General features: G+C 39.8%; 1 protein-coding gene across 1 annotated transcript; it reads left to right on the forward strand.

Annotated features, from left to right (window-relative positions):
- Nucleotides 1-10,962: 10,962 nt before the first annotated feature.
- Nucleotides 10,963-18,701, forward strand: LOC116253393 (formin-like protein 6). Its single transcript, XM_031628188.2, has 4 exons — nt 10,963-13,136; nt 13,523-13,719; nt 16,753-16,994; nt 17,368-18,701. Exons 1-4 carry the CDS (start codon nt 11,491-11,493, stop codon nt 18,196-18,198), a joined length of 2,916 nt encoding a protein of 971 aa, XP_031484048.1. The 5' UTR covers nt 10,963-11,490; the 3' UTR covers nt 18,199-18,701.
- Nucleotides 18,702-19,733: the final 1,032 nt, after the last annotated feature.

Raw genomic sequence — 19,733 nt, forward strand, 5'->3', positions numbered from 1 at the left:
CAAAGCTCAAAATATTAACTGGAGTGGATTTTGGATTTTTAAAGTTCATGTTGAACAACGACTGAGATTTTAGAAATACTTTTTGTATTTCAGGAATTTGAAAGATTTGGAAGTCATCTTTGGAATGGAATTATTGAATTAATCCTAGAATTTAGTAGTTGAACTCTAACAACTTTGATTTGATCAAAAAATTGTAACTTTGATTTAGAAATTGAGAGTTTGAAACTTGGATTTTAAATAAAATTGTGGATTTGGTAATTGAAGTTTAGTTGGAATTTTTGGAGTTGAGAATCAGACCTTGGAAATCGAAAATTTCAGTTAGGAACGGCTGGACTTTAGAATTTTGAAAATAGTTTGGGTTTGGGATTTAAAACTTGATTGGAAAAATTCCTGGAGGCCTTGAACCAGAATTTGCTTTTAAAGCCAAAATCTAGAAATTGGATTTTGGAAACGTTGAACCGTGGCAAAACTTGAGTTTAAAACTTTAGTTTTGATCCCGGAATGGGAATGAAACCATAGAAATTTCTGAAAAATTCAGAAATATATATATATATATATTGCTCTTTCCATTTGCGTGATGGACTGCACTCATGGTTCGAGTGAATCCGGCCTTGGTGGAATTGAATTTGGTGAGTTATGGAGTTCGATCAGCTGCCCATTCGTGGAATGAGAGCAGCATTCATCCTCCACTCGCTCCTTTTCTTTCACATACATCATGAAAACCATCCAATGCATAGACGAAGGAGCCAACTTTTACTCCAAGCTATGTTGATCCTCTCATCACAATTTCACACGACGAGGACTCTTTTAAAATTAGGTTTTTGTTTTATGGGAGGAGCTGCTTTTGAAAATGCCATTGTCTGGCTTCCAAAATAGAGTTTAGGTTTGGAATGATTGCGAAAACCATTCACATATGATTTTGCATGATAACCCAACTGGACATTATTCACAGCTTTTAAATTGAATCAAGAACCCCACCCCACAGGCGCTGGCCATTTCGTCCATCATTCATGGGGGGAGTTGGCATAGTGTTGTGTGTACTCACTGTTTTCCAGTACGGCTGTAGTGAGTTTAAAATCTCCATGTTTGATTGTAATGTTGTAGCATCTTAGGAGCTATACACATATATAGATTTAGAGGAAAGGATGCCACAAACTCTAGTTGGAAGATAGCAATGGGGGCTGTCAATTTTCCCATCCCACCAGTTCCGGTTAGGGACTTGTTGATGTGAAGCTTGTTTTGAGGCAAATGAATCAAGCAAGACCGTCATGCCGTAGGAATTCAGTAATTGGAGAATACCCTAATAACTGTTTGCTAGTTAGAATCAGAGGTTGGCACCTAAGATGGATAGTTTTAGACCGCATGTTGGAACCTCCATTGGATTCAGGCGTTAAAGAGGTTAGGCCATGGGAGCAGTCCAATCATGCGTGGACTGGTAGAGCCGATATGCTGATGGTGTTAGGATTGGATGTGTCTGAAACAGGGCGATGCTTGGAAATTGGAATCGACCTCGGCAAGGTCGTTTGAATGGAGCACAAGACGCCTGGGCTGAAGCTCACAGGGAGCTCGGTTTAGCACGTCTGAACTAGGGGACGTCGGACCGGTACTCGACATCAGGTTGGAGTTAAGCAGGGAAACGTCTGAGCTGAACCCAAACAGAGGAGAGGATGCCTGGAATGGGTTTAAGCTAGGATGTCTGGGCTCGGCTTAAATCATCTGAGCTCGGTAGGAGGAACCACCACCACACTTGGAGTATTCTCTCTTGGAGGCTGCTTCAGGTCGAGGTAGAGAGAGATCTCTTGCTGGTACGCAATGCTGGATAGTGGCCCTGAGCCCTATCCTGATTTCCAAATAAAAGGATTTCATTGAATAAAATCAAAGTCTAATTTGTTACCATTTACGAGCTTGCCAAAAATCTCTCTGCTCATAACCGATTCAGTAAGTTCTGAGAGGCAGACTACAAAAGTCAAGCTTATCTCTATCTTAGGGTTGATTGTGAGATTACCCCAGAAGCAAACCCGAGAATCTAGTCCACCTCTGCTTTTCTTCTTCTTCTTCTTCTTCTTCTTCTTCTTCTTCTTTTTCCTGTTGTTGTTGTTGCCTCTGCCGCTGGTTAGTCGCTTCTGTTGCATCTTCACTTGCAAGTTCGAGAGTGAACCTGCTGCGCAGAATCAGAGCCAAGCACAGACGCTGTTCCGCTGCCGAATATCCTTCATGCAAATGGTCTTATTTGTAGGCCCCAAGTCATGATGACTTGGTGCTGGAAATTGGTCCCTCTTTTCTGAACCAAATGAGATAAAGAGAGGAAATCTCACTTGGATGTGCATGGGCAGGAAGGCAACATGCATGTTGTTGGGTGGACCTCCCTCTCCACCAACCAGCTTCTAGCTTTTTGAAGCTTGTTCCTTTCGTTTGACTTGAAGAACAAGGGAAGGGGGTTGATGGAATTAGGCTGACCTTAGGAAGAAATCAAGGGGAAGAGGGGAACACGGCATTCATGGCAGTTCCCTCATGATCTAATCCTGATTTTTCAGGATTCGCAGGCCTTGGACTTAGGAAAACCTTCTGTTCCTAAGAGGATAGGATTAGAAGCTACCTTTAGATTTTTACTTCCTTGTCTTCTTCATTTCAAATGAAGGAGTAAAGGAAGGGAGGAGCACACTTGATTTCAGAATGCTCTCTAGTAGATCTGACAAGGGTTATCCAATTTCAGACCTTGGGATTTAGCACACTATTTACAATTGCTTATTTTGTTCTTTTTTTTTTTCAAAAAACTGGTCAGCTTAATTTGGTTCCGAAAATTCGGAAGCGAAAAGCAAGCTCACTTGGGCGGCTCTTTGTTTGATATCTATCAGAATAATTTAGATCACCATCGATATAGTTTTGGGAGAATTTCAGGAGCACACCTAGCCTGGGGCGAATTCTTGGAGACTGGCTCGGCCTTGGGTGTGTACTGTTGAGGTGGTTCTTTCTCTTGAATATTTGAAAGATTTTTGAGAAGGGAGAGAAGTACGCTCACGTCTTGGCTAATTGAAGCGGGAGAGGATCAGCTTGATTGGGGCTGACCCGAGGAGATTCATGCCATTTCTAGGATTTCTGAAGTTTTAAACCTAGGTTTTCATCTCTAGAAAGAGTCAATTTCTATATTGACTCCAAATTTGTTCAATATAATTTTGAAAATTAGGAAATCCTTGCTCCAAGCGAGTCATTCCTGGATTGCTTTGATCTGCATCAATCTTCTTTTGTTGGGTCTTTCTAGAATAATTCTAAAGAAGCAAATAAAGAGAGGGGGGAGGGAGAGAGAGTCATGCCGAACCATTTCTTCTCTAAATGTCTGGACTTTGAAGTCGAGAAATTTTTAATTCTCTTTAGTTGTTCTTATTAGTTGGGGTTTTACCCACTACAGAGAATTTTGATTTTATTTATGAAAATTCTTGGATTTAGTTATTGGGCCTCAATCCGGATTGATCTCAGAATTTTAGTTAAAGTTCTAGTTGAATTGACAAAAACTTTAACTTTGCGACTCATAATTCTAAGTTGCTTTACAACTGAAATTGTAAATGTTTCCTAGACTTGGATCTAGGATTGGATTGGGTGGACTTCGACTCCTGCCCGACATATTTCCATGGAATTTTTAAAATTTCCATTGAGAAAAATTTGAGAAATTTTGAGGTGGTAACAAGATTAAAACAATCTTGAAGGAACTTGTTTTATAAATTATCAACTGCCCTAAAGGAATTCGGTTTCACAAATCTAAAGCCGACCACTCTCTCTTCATGTATAGACAAGGTAATATGTTCCCTCCAGTCCTAGTATGTGTAGATGATTTATTACTAGCAAGACATGAACAGGCCACTATTGCAAAGTTCAAAGCATTTCTCTGCAAAAAAAAATCCATATGAAGGACTTGGGAAAACCTAAATATTTTTTTAGGCATCGAAATTGTGGATCCTCCAAAAGCATTTATTTATCACAACAGAAATATGCATTGAATATTATTCAAGAAGGTCTTTTAGAAGTCAAACCAATACCAATGGAGCAAAGACATGGACTAGATATTGATGAAAGAGAACTTATCAAAGATCCCGCTACTTATTGTCGACTGGCAGGATGGATGATTTATCATAGCATTACAAGCCCAGATATACAGTTCGCAATACACGTTTTGTGTATTGCTATGTAGCAACCATGCATGTCTCACATGCAAGCAGCTTCATGAGTTGTTTGCTATCAAGTCAAACTCGAAGCAAAAAAATTTGATAAGCAAACAAAACAACATGCAATTAAGTGCATTTTGTAACTCGGATTGGGCAGCTTGTCAACAACAAACTAGGCAATCGGCCATAGGTTATTGTGTGTTTCTTGTTTCAGTAACCATCTCTTAGAACACCAAAAAGCAGCAAACTGTATCACGATCATCAGCTAAAGCTGAGTATAAATCAATGGCTAACGTGTTGTGTGAGATCACTTGGATGAAAAAATTATTACATGAACTGAGAGTTTATCAAGCACAACCAGTCACTGTCTAGTGTGATAGTCAAGTCACATTTACTTATTATGAAAAATCCAGTTTTTCATGAACGAACTAAACATATTGAATTATATTGTCACGTTGTTCATGAAAAGCTACTTCAAAGAGTAATAAGCACATGCTACATTTGCAGCAACTGGCCGATTTTCTTACTAATGGCATTAGGACGTGAGGCCCTTCAACATTTATTATGCAAACAGGGTGTCAGACCTTCACGCTCCAGTTCGCGAGGGAGTGTTAACAATAAACGTTAAATTTTAATAAACGTTTTATTTTAGAACATTGGAGTACTAGTGCCGAATGAAGAAGGTTTCAGATTCCAGAGTAAGGTCCTTCCTTCCTAAAGAGCGACGACTTGGGTGCTTTAGGAAAGAAGTTCTAGGACGTTGTGTTCTTAGACGTCAAGTTAAAATTAACGTTCTACGTTGTGTAAAGTTTATATGTCCCTTGTACAAGAGTCTAACAATAATAATAATAGCAGAAAATCACCGTAAGAAGCTCTAGGACGTTGTGTTCTTAGACGTCAAGTTAAAATTAACGTTCTATGTTGTGTAAAGTTTATATGTCCCTTGTACAAGAGTCTAACAATAATAGAAGAAAATCACCGTTTCTCACCCATCTCTTTTCTCCCTCATCTTCTTGAGTTGCACGAATTGTAATAGGTCTCCTACATAAAACATTAAAGCATCGCACGCACACCAACATGTCACCGTCCTCACCGTAAAGAGTCGCCAAGATCCGATGAAAACCAATCTCTATTTTCATGCCTTCTCCCTTAGTGAAATCCTAGCTTTCGACTATGCAACTAAATCCCCTACAAACAAAACCCTCACCCAAAACGTAACTTAGCACTTTGCCAAGTTGCAGAGAGAGTGAGTGCATATATTTGTGTTTACATATCAAAAGTGATGTAGTCCACTATTTTTCTCTCACGTACTCAAATCTTTTTGTAGGGTTAATCCTATTCTTTTATATCTCCAAAAAACAAGAATATATGTTAAGAGCTGCATATCATTTCAAAAGGATGCAGCCGATCTATTTTTAATAAGTGTTGCCCCTCAAATGTTTTAATAAGAATTATTTCAAATGTATCCCGATCTTCTATGCAATTAATACATTATTTATGCCTAGTGATGGACATCATCCGAACATCTTCCCTTCACAAACTTGTCTTCTTATTACTTTAACCGCAGTTAGCACAACTTATGTAAAATGGGTTTATGTCATTGAAAAATGCTCAATGTGGTAAGGATTCTTCACAGATTCTTATGTCATGTTGTTGAAGCAAAAGTTTTCATCAACAAGTTTAAGTCAAACACTAACTTGGCAAATAATAATAATAATAATAAAGCGAAGGCAAGTTTTGATATTTTTCTGTTGCACTGTAATGAAGACGCATCTGTCAATTGCCTATTTAATTGGTAAATATTTTTTTAGCAGAGACTAATTAGCTAGAAATTGTGATAGTCAATTTAACCTCTTTTGTGTTTAAGTAGTTATGAATTTTGCAAGGCCATCAATCACATTTTGAATTCGCTGACAGCAGATTATTGTCTTCCTCAATGTCGATAGCATTGTCAGAACATGCCTGACTAGTAACAGTCTGAGCATCAGGAATAAGAGAATCAAGCAGTCCCATCTAATGGCTTATTTTATATATGAGTGCCATTCAACCATTTTATTTTAACTTGATGATATATGTATGAACGTATGTTTTTGTATATTGCAAATATTAGGATTTATCAATATCATAATTTATTTAAAAAGAGTAAGTGCTTACCGATGGGGGAAAAAAACGTCAGCAGAGAGACAATTATTGAGACGAAGCTCATATCAAAAATGAGGAAAACCATTACTAATGTGCTGAGGACGCGTCAATACTTTTTTAATGTATTACTGATCCTGCTTTTCACTTACGTCTAGAGCGACATCAACAACGTAATACCTATCACTAACGCTCAAAAAAATATCAGCATTTTTACCGGTACTAACGCTGATACAACATCAGTAAATAAGGTCTTCTTTAGCTCACGATCATCGTTAATAGCTTCACTGACATATAAATTACTGACATTTTGGAGAGAGTGTCAATAAAGAGTCCGGTAGCATTGTTTTAGAGGTTTTTCTGACGTCAAGAAGGGTCGGTTTGATTGCAGAGATAAAACTAGAGGGGAGGGAAAAATTGTACGGGCAGGTAATTTCACCCGCTCGTATTCCTTGCCATCAAATGGGGTCAACTTTCACCCGTTTCTCGTCGTCAACTTTCACCCGTTTCTCGTCGACCGACTGAACGACGCAAAGGGAGAAGGACGAGAAGAAGAGAAATGGGCAAGAGATAGTTGGAAGGGAGGGGCCTCCTGTTCACCATTCCTCTTGCTGATTGAAGTAGAGGGGGAGAAGAAGAAGCGGTAGAAGTAGAAGGGGAAGGACGAGAAGAAGAAGAAGAAGGGGTAGAAGAAGGAAGACGTTTCTTCCTGCGTCGGTTGGGTGCTTGTTGAAGGAGGAAGACAGACGGACACTTGAAAGGGCGAGGGTTTAACATGTCCGTGCGATCTGCCCTCGTCTCCTTCATAATTTGCTGCTCTTCTCCCCACCCTTTCTCTTCTCTGTTCTCTCTTCCCTTCCTTCCCCTCCTCTGTCTATGCTATTCCCCCGTTTCAATTTTCCCAATCTTCCTGGTCATCGGCCACCGGGCAATTTCTCATATACCCACCTCTTGTTCTCCCTCAGGAAGAACAGGAACACCCACGAGTCAAGAAAAGCTCTTTTAAGTGATTCGCTCTTTTCCGCGGCTGTATCATCTTCATAACCGTAATCACCGTCCAATTCTTTACTCGTTCTGGCACTGCCCATTTTAGGTATTAGGGAAAGGAGGCCGTTGATCTCTTGCAGTCATGGCGGTGATGGAGAATGGCGGCGTGGATTTGGGGGTGAAGGTTGGATCGTTGTTGGCCGGCGGAATTCAGTCATTTTCCAACCGTCACCTAAAAAGTCTCTCCTTCATTTTATCTCCTTAAAAAGTCTCTCCTTCATTTTATCTCCTTCATTTTATATTGTGCATCAAACACACTGAAAAAAATTTTCCTACAATTAAACAGAACCTCAAATCGGAAAAGAGTTAACATCATGTATTTTTTTCAGAAAAATATACCGTGATAAAATTAAATGAGCCCTAAAGAAGAGGTTTCTTACATGCACGAATTTGAGATATCTATTTTCTTTTTAATAATTATTCTCACTAAAAATTAATGTGGGGTGGGGCCATATTTGTTTTTCCTTTTAGCACGAAAAGCATTCAAGGCGTAGTGGATTGCATTAATATATAGATGGCAGCGTAAATTGCCAATGGCTGTCAATATTAGTTCAAAATTCTTCTACTTTGAAATTCTTTTTACTCGTGCACTTACTGCAATTCTAACTTTTAAAGCACTAGAAATATACGTCTAACTTATACTCGTGTTCTTATTTTTAAGAGAGAGAGAGAATAAATGCACCTCTCTCCCTATTTCCCTTTGCTTGTGGAGTCCAAGGCTTTTAGATTGTAGATGCATTTCAGCTCAGTGGCAGAGCCGCATGACAGTCTCACAAAGGTCTATTTACTTTTATATATATATATATATAAGTGCCTATAACAAAATTAAAGTTGTTGAATTAGTGCTCCCACCAACTAAAATTTTTTTTCTCTGCTAGTGCCCCATCTCCATGTAGACTATGAGGTTCTCGGTCACCTTCTTATTTCTAAACAACTACCTCCAAGTCCTACCCATGAATCCATCCATGAACCATTGAAATCTACTGGGTAGCAAATCCATTCCACTGATCGCCCCCCTATATCTTACAAATGCCACGAATGCTATTTTCCTTTTTCAAAACAAAAAATTTAAGTGATTTTTTCCATTATTTTCTCAAAAAAATATATGAAAGAACAGCCTTGGTACTCGTTTCATATGTCTCTTCGGCCGGTTCAATTTTATTCAGTTTCGACTCATAAACCCATCCAACGCTCTACTTATGAATTAACATCAAAAAGCTATTGGATTTGATTTTGCTTAAACGGATTTTGAGTGGCAGATCTTTTTTATTCCTGTCACTCAAGGGAACTGTAGACACGACTTTTCGTATCAAAGTTCAAGGCGAAGGCGAAAGGTAAGAGGGGCCTTACTTAATTGGCAGGCCATACAATAAATAGGAAGACGTTGACATGGCATGGGATGGGGGAAGAAAAAGGCCGCTTTCTGAAATTAAATATTTTGAAGGGCATTTATTTTGAAAAACAAATCTGCCACGTCTGAGCACGTCCCTTTTTTTATTCGTCAAAGATTTCGAGGCCCGCGACCGTTGCGGTCGCCCGACGGTTTTCGCGAGTAATTCGCCGGCCTTAGCTAATTGGACGATTATACGCCCATGCAGCACAAGGAATGACAAAACTGCCCCTTCTTCATCTTATGTTATGTTGGGTTGTGTTCGTTGTGCCACAGACTTAAAGATCTACAATGATTTACATGACTTTAACGTCAGACTTTCCCTTCTTCTCTCCTTCATTTCATCTTAAATTCATGGATTTTAACACGTAAAATATACGTTACTATCTTAAATCGATTTTACCTTAAATCCATGGATTTTAACATCTAAGTTGATCTTTTTTTCAAAATACACTTTTTTTTATGCAGTCTCAGTTTTTATCAAAAGCAAACTTAAGAAGTGTCTGGATGACACTCTCTAAAAACTTAGTTTTGTGAAAACCAATTTCTTTGAAAACCTGATTAAAAAATCAGGTATCCAAACTTTATTTAAATGTTTGGATGACAAGTGAAAAACTTAGTGTAGTGGTAAAATTCGATTTTGCCTGAAAAATATGGAGGAACATAGGCATTTCAAGTCCTTTATGAAAACTGGGTTTTGTCAAAACTCAACCAAATTTTAATGTCATTCAAACATTCTTGAAATAGTGTTTTTGGTGCAAAACCAAAACCTGGTTTTAGGTTGTCATCAAAACACCCGCTTTGGTAGACACATTTGAAAAAATGATGTTTGTAAAAATGAATTTTTTGAATGAGTTTTTGTAAAACATAGTTCTTAAGTTTAGGTGGGGAAAGCGAAAACTGGTTTTAGATCAATAACCTGGTGGGGAGAGAAGTTTTTCCACTTGCTTATGAAAACTCTGTTTTTGAAGTCATCCAAACAAATAAAAAAGGGCAAAAGAAGTAAAAGATTTTGAAATGTCAACTTCATTTCTTCGGTCAATTAAGCACATCCCAGTAGTTTTAATAACATCATTTATTTGTTATGTTGTACACTGAATGTGTCGCTTTTCAGCTAAAGTCAAGACTATGAGTCTAGGCATTATGCTTGCAGGGTTCAATTTTTTGCAAGCAGCTGAGGTGAGCTGAACTGAGAACGGCCAACATGTTAAAATGGATCAACAGCAAAGTTCATTTTTAAAGTTGCAAATCTCCTGATGCCGCTCTCATATCCAAACGCATGTTTTCCAATTGATTATTTTTGTGGGCCGGGCTTTTGATTCATTCAAGTGTCTCACACAACATTCCGTTGGAGAAGCTTTGGCGGGGAAAAGGAAGAAAAGGAAATGGAGGTAAATATATTAACCGTTTCTTTTGAGAGGGCAAGTGTGAAATCCACCAACTGTAGCGTAAAGGGTAATGGTACCACCCACTTTTTCTTCGCTTTCCAAGTAACTGGGCCATCCCATCCGCACATGCATGAGCTTTACAAGGCTAATTTCGACCGCAATGGAATGACTAGTTTAATTAACCTGGATCTCAAGTTTCCTTTTTTTTTTTTTTTTTTTGGATCTCGAGCCTCAAATCTCGACATCTGAAAACCCAACTACTTAGACAGCTGATTTCGGATGTGAAAGAAAAAACCCACGTTTTAGACAAAAATTACGACCGCATACTTTTTGGCAATTCACGAGAAATTGTGCATATTTCACCAATTATTTGAGCACTGGTTCTCATTTAATAGGTAATGAGTACATCAGTTACATGCAATTTGGATGAGAAAACGAGTAGGAGAAATATTTATTTTGTCCTAGTCTCTCTCTACTCTTGAACGAGCCTCCAAGGCAAAGATACTGATTTGATTAAATTTAACCAAGGGCTCGAATCAAATTCCCGCTAAAATAAGCGGATCCAAAGTTGGGACACCAAAATGTTGAGTCCTACTCAGAAACCAATTGTGACATAAGCACGATGAAATGAAGGAGTCTGCTTGAGAAGTAAGAATACTAAACAGAGTTCATGGTCCAGGAGTTTGCTGAATCGGTTGCGATCCGTTACCATCCCTTGCAAGGGGACACGGATGGTCGAGGGGAGATGGGATCTTCCGTCCCCTCTTCCTTCTCCCCTGACGCCGCCGAAAGCGCGAAAATGAACAATAAACAAAAGAAAGGAAAAGGAGACGGCGGACCCTCAAAAAGCCAAGGAAAGAAAAGCCATTCGGGGTCCACGTGTACAAACAGCGGGAGATCGTCGTTGTGCACCCCGTCGTGCCGGACGGTCAGAGATTAATTCTTCCGGCCATGACATCACCAGAGGATCCACTCGTTGCAGCGCTTACAAGAGTCTTTTTCCCTTCTCTCTCTCTCTCTCCCCCCACAACTCCCATGGCCGGACCCCATTGGACCTCTCCCCAAGTGTGAAGCTATGAAGCCCAAACAGGAAATGTATGCCCGAGCGAGAATTGGTCATGCTAACCAGTGATTTCTTTGAAACCAAGATGATCACGAGAGACATTATTAACCTGTGACTTCTTCTTCGAAGACACCATGCACAGAGACAGAGAGAAAGCCAGAGAGAGAGCGAGGGTGAGAGAGTTGGTTGAGGAGAGAGCAATTAATTCTTCTTTCATGGCTTTAGGCCTCTGCCTCGATTACCGTTGAACCTGTTACATTCTGTCAGGCCCTGAGTCAGTAGCGAGAGAGAGAGAGAGATTCCGCCATGAAAGCACCTGTCGAGTTCTTCACCCTTCTAGTCGTGGCTATTTCGATCTTTTACCCTGTCTTCTCTGCCATTTTAGTTGATTATTCAGGTGACCACCGACTCAGGAGGATACTGCACCACCCCCTGTTCCCTGCTGACCCCCCTTCTCCGCCTGCCCACACACCTCTCCCTCCAACTCCGACCATCGCTGCCCAGAACCCACAGTTTTTCCCTCACACGCCTCCGGGACCGCCACCGAACCAGACCCAGACCCTCTCCCCTGCCGCCAATGCCTCTGACCAGAACCGGACCGACATGTCCGATCAGAGGAAGATAAAGCCTGCTGGGAAGGTCTTCATTGCGGCTTCAGTCTCAATTGTGGCGCTGGGCAGTCTGATCGCATTGACTTGTTTCCTTTATTATCGCCGGAGACGGAATTCGGCTGAATCAGAGAAGTTGGTCGGACAGGGAGCTGCAGTCAGGCATGTCTCCGGCGAAACTAACCGGATTCGACGACCTTCAATGTCCGCAGCATCGCGTTTCCTCTACATTGGAACGGTGGAGCCATCAAAAAGCAGAAGCGGGGAGATAAAAGATTCACCTTATCACAGATTGAATGAGAGCCACGTAAGGCTTGGTTTGCACCAGCCAAGCCCGGAGCTTCAGCCGCTTCCACCACTTTCAGGACCGCCACAGTGGAGTCCTTCGGCGACCATGTCCCCTGATGAGGAGGATTCCTACTACAGCGCTAAAGCATCGCTAACCGGGAGCAATTGGAGCCCTGGCAGACTGGCTTTGCAGCAGAGATTTCCTACCTCCACCACCACCACCACCACCACCACCACCACGACGACCACCACCAACAGGAGCAGCACAAACACGAATAGCAGCATCAACACCATCATAAGCAGGGACAGAGCTATGGTGCACAGCAGAGATGGTAGACTTTCAGCAGAACGGTGCCCCACTGAAAGCCGAGATACCGCTCCTAGGATCAGCATTGCGTCATCGCCAATGTTGCAGCCAATGACTGTCACGGACCTGCTACCCTCTCCTCAACATGATATGCCATCACCGGCCATTTTTTCTCCGCCTCTCTCTTCTGCGGCAAGCTCGCCACTTCCCCTTCCAATTCCTGCATTTCCGTCAACATTGTCCGAGAAATCCGGCCTTCCGACATCACCGCCACCAGCTCCACTCGTGTCGCCATCACAAACACAACTGCCGGTGCCACCACCAATATCTCGTCAGCAGCAGCCGCCGCCACCACCGCCACCGCCACCACGGCCATCACAACCACCGCCGTCGCCACCACCACGGCGGCCAACGCAAACACCACTGCCACTGCCGCCGCGGCCACTGTTGCAGCCGCAGCACCTAATACTCAACAAGGATAGGCTGCCGAAATCATGCCCTCCACCCATGGCTGCTCACTTTCGGAATCAAGTTCTCTTTCCGGAGCCTAGCAGCCCAAAGAATCAGAATACTGATTCCATGGGCCAAGCACCTGCGGTAAATGACAACAAAGAGGCGTTTCCGGAGCAGTTAACTGACACAGAAGGTGCTAATTCAAGGCCCAGACTGAGGCCTCTGCATTGGGACAAAGTCCGAGCTAGTTCAGATCGTGCGATGGTCTGGGACAGACTGAAATCAAGCTCTTTCACGTAAAAATTTCAAACTCAAACATCCTGCTTGTTAATTCATCTTCTGATATAAATAAGTTCAGGCAGAGCAATTACTTGAAGGAAGAGTTTGTAGTCGGAAATTGCATGACATTAGGATGAGTCCCGATTCATATCTTACTTGGACATCATCATTGAAAATCACTTCCTACATTTATGAATCTGCTCAAGTTTATTAGTTACTAGTTGGTAGAAATGAGTTCCCCTATAATATGGCTGGATGTTGTGGCCTTGTTGTGCAGTTTCTGTATATGATTCAGCTGTTAAAGTTCTAAGTTGTGCGCTGCTCTAATATATCGTTTATGAATAGTTCATGTGCAGTTTCAGTTGCAAATCTGTAGTAATTTTTTTTTGCTACCTTCCTGCAGACTGGACGAAGATATGATTGAGACTTTATTCATATGTAAACCTTCAAATTCCTCCCAGAAGGAATCACTAAAGAAAGTTGTGCCTCCTACCGAAAGGGAGACCAGAGTACTTGACCCAAAGAAATCCCAAAACATAGCCATACTTTTAAGAGCACTGAATGTCACAAGAGATGAAGTGTTTGAAGCACTCGTAGAAGGTGAAGATCATGCTGTTCCTTGCATTTTTTTTTCTCTTAATTTGTGATTTCAATTAATGAGATGAAGCTTGATGCGTGCATCATTTTGTTGAGATACAGAGTATTAGTGTTGGGGGCAAGATTTCTTAACTGTCGGCCTAAATCCTGTCACCTGTAATTTCTGAAGTTTAAAACCCATGGACTGACCAAATTGGGAACACCAGGAAGACCAAGACAGATATATTCTATACATGCTGGTTTCTATTTAAAAAGCATGAAGCATCTGTGACGAAAGTACAAGGGCCATGATGCTCGAAAGGACAAACATCAAATATTCTGCACTTACAACTTAGGTTGTGGCTCAAATCTATTCATCTTGCTCCAAGATTGTACCAAGTTGGTCTAGTGAGATGAACATGAGCTGGCTCATAGGACTGGATGACTATTCAGCTTGGATACTTATGCCCTTTTATTATACAGGCAGCTTACAAAAATTTTGATATATATGATTACTCAAACCTTACAATTCCTATCACTATGTTCTATCCATTAATTTTATTTTTTTATCAAGTCCTAATCTCATCATCTAAATGATTGCTCGCTTGACCTCGGCAGCTAAATCAGACCTACAACCTACTAAGCCTGAAGTCATGTTTCAGCTTGGCTCATTATCAAACAGATTAGAGATGAGCTTGAACCAGTTTTTCATGATTTTTTTTTAGATTGACCTCAATGTCTGATGAATGTGAACCAAGCTAATCTACTTTATGGAGTTAACAAACTGAGAATGAGCGTCTGCCATGCAGTTCATTTACCCACAAATTTAGCAGGTTCATGTGCAAAATTAGATGTCTATATCCGAAGCATATTGCAGCAATTGCATGATTTTATTGTTTTCTCTACAAGAGTTATTCTTAGCGAATCATATCTTCTTTCTTTTTATTCTCCAGCTTTTCTTTGGTTCTAGCAACGATTATATGCTATATGCATATACTTGTATTTCAAAAAGAAAACCTATAAATTAAGTAAACATATATGAATAGAAAAACTGACTATCTCTTGTGGATTGTACATGTCTTCATATTCTACATAGGAAGGTTGATTCATGTGCTCATTCATTTAATCTAATTGACTAGAGTCAGATAAATGTACTGCATGCATGTACATTGATGTTAGTTCTGTATTATGTTTTGTTCCAAAGAAATAGTTTGCTTTTTTTTGTCGGAACTTACTTAATGATATATTGGCCTGGTGTTCCAAGCTGTTTGTTGGTAAAAAAAATTCAGTGTGTTTTTGCTATAAAAAGTACTAGCATGGTCAGTATTAAAGTTCATTTGTGCTAGAGCTAACATAGTACTGCAATTGTTTATCTTCTCGTGGATATCTTCTCCACCAAATTCAATTGCAGTAAGTTAGACACTGGTTCTGAAACAATTTCAGGTAGTCTAGGCTTATTTGTCTCTAGATGTCATTCCTTGGTCGATTCTGTACATGTGACCAATATGTTTCTGAATTATTCTTATTACCCTTTTCTTTACTTAAATCTAAGCCAAGGTGCCTCTGGATTTTCTTGTGTATTTTCATTTTCCTTATAAACATGGGTTAATTCCTCTACCTTAGTGAAATGGGAAAACAAAAGCTCTGTCAGCATTTCTTGCACTTCATTAGGTAACTGGGTTTACTCTTTCTGAGAAGTAGAGATAATGCAAAACACATTGGTGCAGAAATCACTGTCACCTGTAATTTCTGAGTAGTCCTTTTCAGTGAGTGGGTGTTTTGGTCATTCTTCTGCCTTTGATGGTATGACAAGAAAGGGAAGGGTTTTTTCTAAAAGGATAATGAAATCGTAAGAATATGATGGCCTCATATTTGGCCTGTAACAGCACATTAGAAAGCCAAAATAATGTGGAAGCTTAGGTAGATCACGGACTATAGAGAGAAGTGGAGGGAGATCGGAAGCAGATGGGTGTAACCTTTGGGCAGAGGGAATGTGAACCTTTAGGTAAGCCAATCTATTGCTTATGCGAGAGCTTCAGTCACATAACTCTCCATAAGTAGTCAAGTAATGGGAACCCAAAGCCCTCATAGGACATAAATATAGCATCCATTGAGAGAGATGGAATGTCAACTCTTCAGAAATTTTTTTTACAGCAAAATTTGAACTCCAAAATGCTGACTTGTCCCTTGTATCAGAATTTGTTTGTCCAGTAGATATGGAGGAGAGATGCATCAAACATGCTCTGTAGCTTTTTCTTTTTTCTGTTTTTTTTTTCATTGGTAGTACTAGCTTAGCTCTAGATTGTTACATCTGTTACATTTGTGCTAGAGCTAAGCTAGTTACTAGGTTTTTTACAGACCTTAGCCTGAAACAAATATGGGAACTTCAGTGCAATGAAAAATAGAGTAACATTATATCAGCAAAAATATAACTGACATTTTCTTTTACTTCTATTTCTATTTCAATTCATGTTTAGGACAGATGATATTTAAGAGAAATTTTTATTCCATATATATTACTAGTAAATTAATGTGAAGGAACCAAATTAAGGAATAAACTTTTAATGGGGGAAAGGCAATAAGTTTTTGTGAAATGAGTTATTGGGCTTACAGAGCAGGAAAAGGGAGATTCTTATGCATTCATATCAATATAATGAACGACTGTGGAAAATGGTACTATTAGCTGAAATATCCATCATTAATTTCGTTGGTATTTAGGAATATACTGTGTTTGCACAACCATGATGGACAACAAGTTCTGTCCTCCATTTTTACTCTTAGTAAGCACAGAAACATAGCACATGCACGTAGGCCATAGATATAAGAACCTTAGAAGCAGGAGATGTTATAGATAGCCAGTACATGCTTCCATGCGAAAGTATAAGTCTATGGCTCCATTTTTTTCTCGGCTCACGCAGCCATATGAACACCTTCTTTTCTGACAGCTTTGGTTGTCAATCTCTTTTTTGCTAAAAAAGATCAGTATGGGATCTCATTACACATAATCCAGTTATCTAACAGTTTTCTAATTGTATGAGAAGCTTTTCACCACAACAGGTAATCCTGAAGGTTTAGGTGTGGAGCTTCTGGAAACTTTGTTAAGGATGGCCCCAACAAAGGAGGAAGAACTACGACTTAAGGAATATAGTGGAGATATGTCAAAACTTGGCCCAGCAGAGCGGTTTCTCAAGGCCATCTTGGATATCCCATTTGCCTTCAAAAGGATTGATGCATTGCTTTATGTAGCCAACTTTGAATCGGAAATGAAATACCTGAGACAATCCTTTGAGACCCTGGAGGTAATTCTTGTGGATCCTTTAATTCTTGTACTTTCCTATGCTTGGAATCAAAAAATTTAGTAATTTATTGTAAAAAGCTGCATTGAGAAGTTAGGATATTCTATATATATCCATGGAGGCTTAGCACGTACCTGCATAATCAACCCCAGAAAGGGGGGCAAGACGATGGAAAAAATGATGTAAACAATGTAAGCAGGCCTTTGAAATTTGCACATATAGTATGCTTTTCATTTGTAGGATGAGCTGCAAATCCATTTCAATGAATAACACTCAAATGAAATGGGATTCTGATAAATACTGTATTAATATTGAGGTAACATAGCATCTTTTCAATTAACATGCTTAGTGACATTTCCTTCAAAAACATGTTCAGGCCGCATGCGAGGAACTGAGAAGCAGCCGACTATTCCTCAGACTGCTTGAAGCTGTACTTAAAACGGGAAATAGGATGAACACTGGGACAAGCCGAGGTGGTGCTGAAGCATTCAAGCTCGACACACTTTTGAAGTTAATTGATATCAAAGGAACAGATGGCAAAACAACGCTACTCCATTTTGTTGTTCAAGAGATCATCCGATCAGAAGGTCAAACAGTTTATAACAATGAAAAGCACCAGCAATCTGATCTTAAGGTTGAAAATACCCTCATTAAAGTACGCTCATGTGTGATTGAGGACAACCTCAAGAAGACAGGTTTGCGAGTTGTTTCTGGACTAAGCAATGAACTCAGTCATGTGAAGAAGGCAGCTGGGATGGATTCAGATGTCCTAAGCAGCTACTTGTCCAAGCTTGCTGCAGGATTGGAAAAGGTAAAGTCAGTCATGCAACTGGAGGATTCACAAAGAAACAGAGAAATCTACAACAGGAAATTTTGTGAGTCAGTGAAGCAATTTGTTGATAAAGCTGAGATGGAGATTCTTAGAGTGAAAGCTGAGGAAAGTGTGGCACTGTCATTGGTCAAAGAGATGACAGAGTACTTTCATGGTGATGCAGCAAAGGAGGAAGCTCATCCTTTCAGGATATTTATGATAGTAAGCGATTTCCTTTCCCTTTTGGATAAAGTTTGTAAAGAGGTAGGGATGATGCAGGAGAGAGCAATCATGGGTTCAGCTAGGACCTTTCTGATTTCAGAAGCAGCTTCCTTACCAGCCTTCCTGAGATTTCAAAGGACTGGTAGTTCAGACGATGAAAGTTCAGCACCATAGGCTTATGCTCAGCAATCCACTCAATTAGAGCAACCACACAATGCTTATTTTGTCCGAGCATTTTAAATTCCACTCCAACATTTCAAATCGGAAGATTGCATGTTAAAGAAATTATTTTTGTTTGATGGAAAAATCCTGACATCAATGAAGACTCAGAGAATCAAACTAACAATGGTTGTCAAGGTATCCACAAGACTGCAGCTCCTATGGCGACACAAGGGAGTGGAATTTTTCTGGTGCAATTCTATATAAAAAATCCAATGATGTGTAACAGAGAGAAGGCGCCTTGAAGAAGGTCCTTGTTGTCCATAGCCTATCCACTACCAATGGAACGGAACATTCTGCGTTACGTTTCAATATCTCATGCTGCTAAAAGGTAACACTTCTGATGAGAATCCGTTGGGAAGCAAAAATATGAGCTTTCTCTTCTTTATAGTGAGCTGTATAAAGTCCACGTTTTTTTTCGCATGGATAAATAATATTCATTCTTTTTCTTTTCTTAATTTTGATTTGTGAAAATTGGGTGCAACCTTTTTTGCCTTGCCCACCATAAGAACCGTTAACTTCAAGTTACATGGGAACTGGAATTAAGCCTCAAGCATCAAAAGAACAAGCCCACACTCAAGGTAGGATGAACCACCCGTCCATTCCTTAGTTTTAGTATTTCTAAGTTCTTTAGAAACCACGAGGACCGTTCTTAACGAGGTTTTATTAAGATGGTTCTTAATTGTGTTCTTTAGAGTAAGTTCTTATATGTTAGGTTGTTTATTGGACTAGCTAAATTCTTAGGAGCCGATAGCAAGACACTTCAATATTACAGCAGAGCATGACACGCCAAGACTCTTTTCTCTGTTCCTCGCATTCAAAAACTCCAAAAGTAAACTAATGAAGGATCATCTTTGACACTGTAAACCAATTACTGATTTTTTACATTACCATCGCTAGCAAGCAGCGGCATGGTTTCTACTTCGTTTAGTGCACCCTTCAAATTGCATGAACCAATCAGTCAGTTGCTATCCAAAGCGAAGTTCTAATTCTAACTGGACACAAAATTTCATAATCTCAAGATTTTCAACTACTATGTCACATGGGTTCTCTTAAATGGCTGCCGCACCCATGTCAACACTTGAGCCGGTTCTTCTCGGACAGCACCTGACCGAACTGTTTTAAATGTACATATAACTAAACTAGCTCTAACATAACAAGTTTATATGTAAATATAAAAAAATAAGATTACTAAACTGTTAGATAACTATATATATTTATACATATACATACACACATATATATGCAACATCGCTTAACCCACACCTAAATTTATTCGACATCAATTGGGACTATAATTTTTCAAACATGTAACATGCAAACAGCCAAGGAAAATATAACTTAAAATTTGAAGTTTTGAGATTCATATAAGAGCATAATCATTTTATGTAGAGCAGGAAAAGTAGCTTGAAATAAAGAAGCTATGATCCAATCCGTATCAAGTCAACGACTAAATGTTCTACAGTAGCATGATTAGCAGGCCCAACTAG

Source organism: Nymphaea colorata, chromosome 4 (genome assembly GCF_008831285.2).
Source record: "Nymphaea colorata isolate Beijing-Zhang1983 chromosome 4, ASM883128v2, whole genome shotgun sequence".
Taxonomy (NCBI): Eukaryota; Viridiplantae; Streptophyta; class Magnoliopsida; order Nymphaeales; family Nymphaeaceae; genus Nymphaea; species Nymphaea colorata.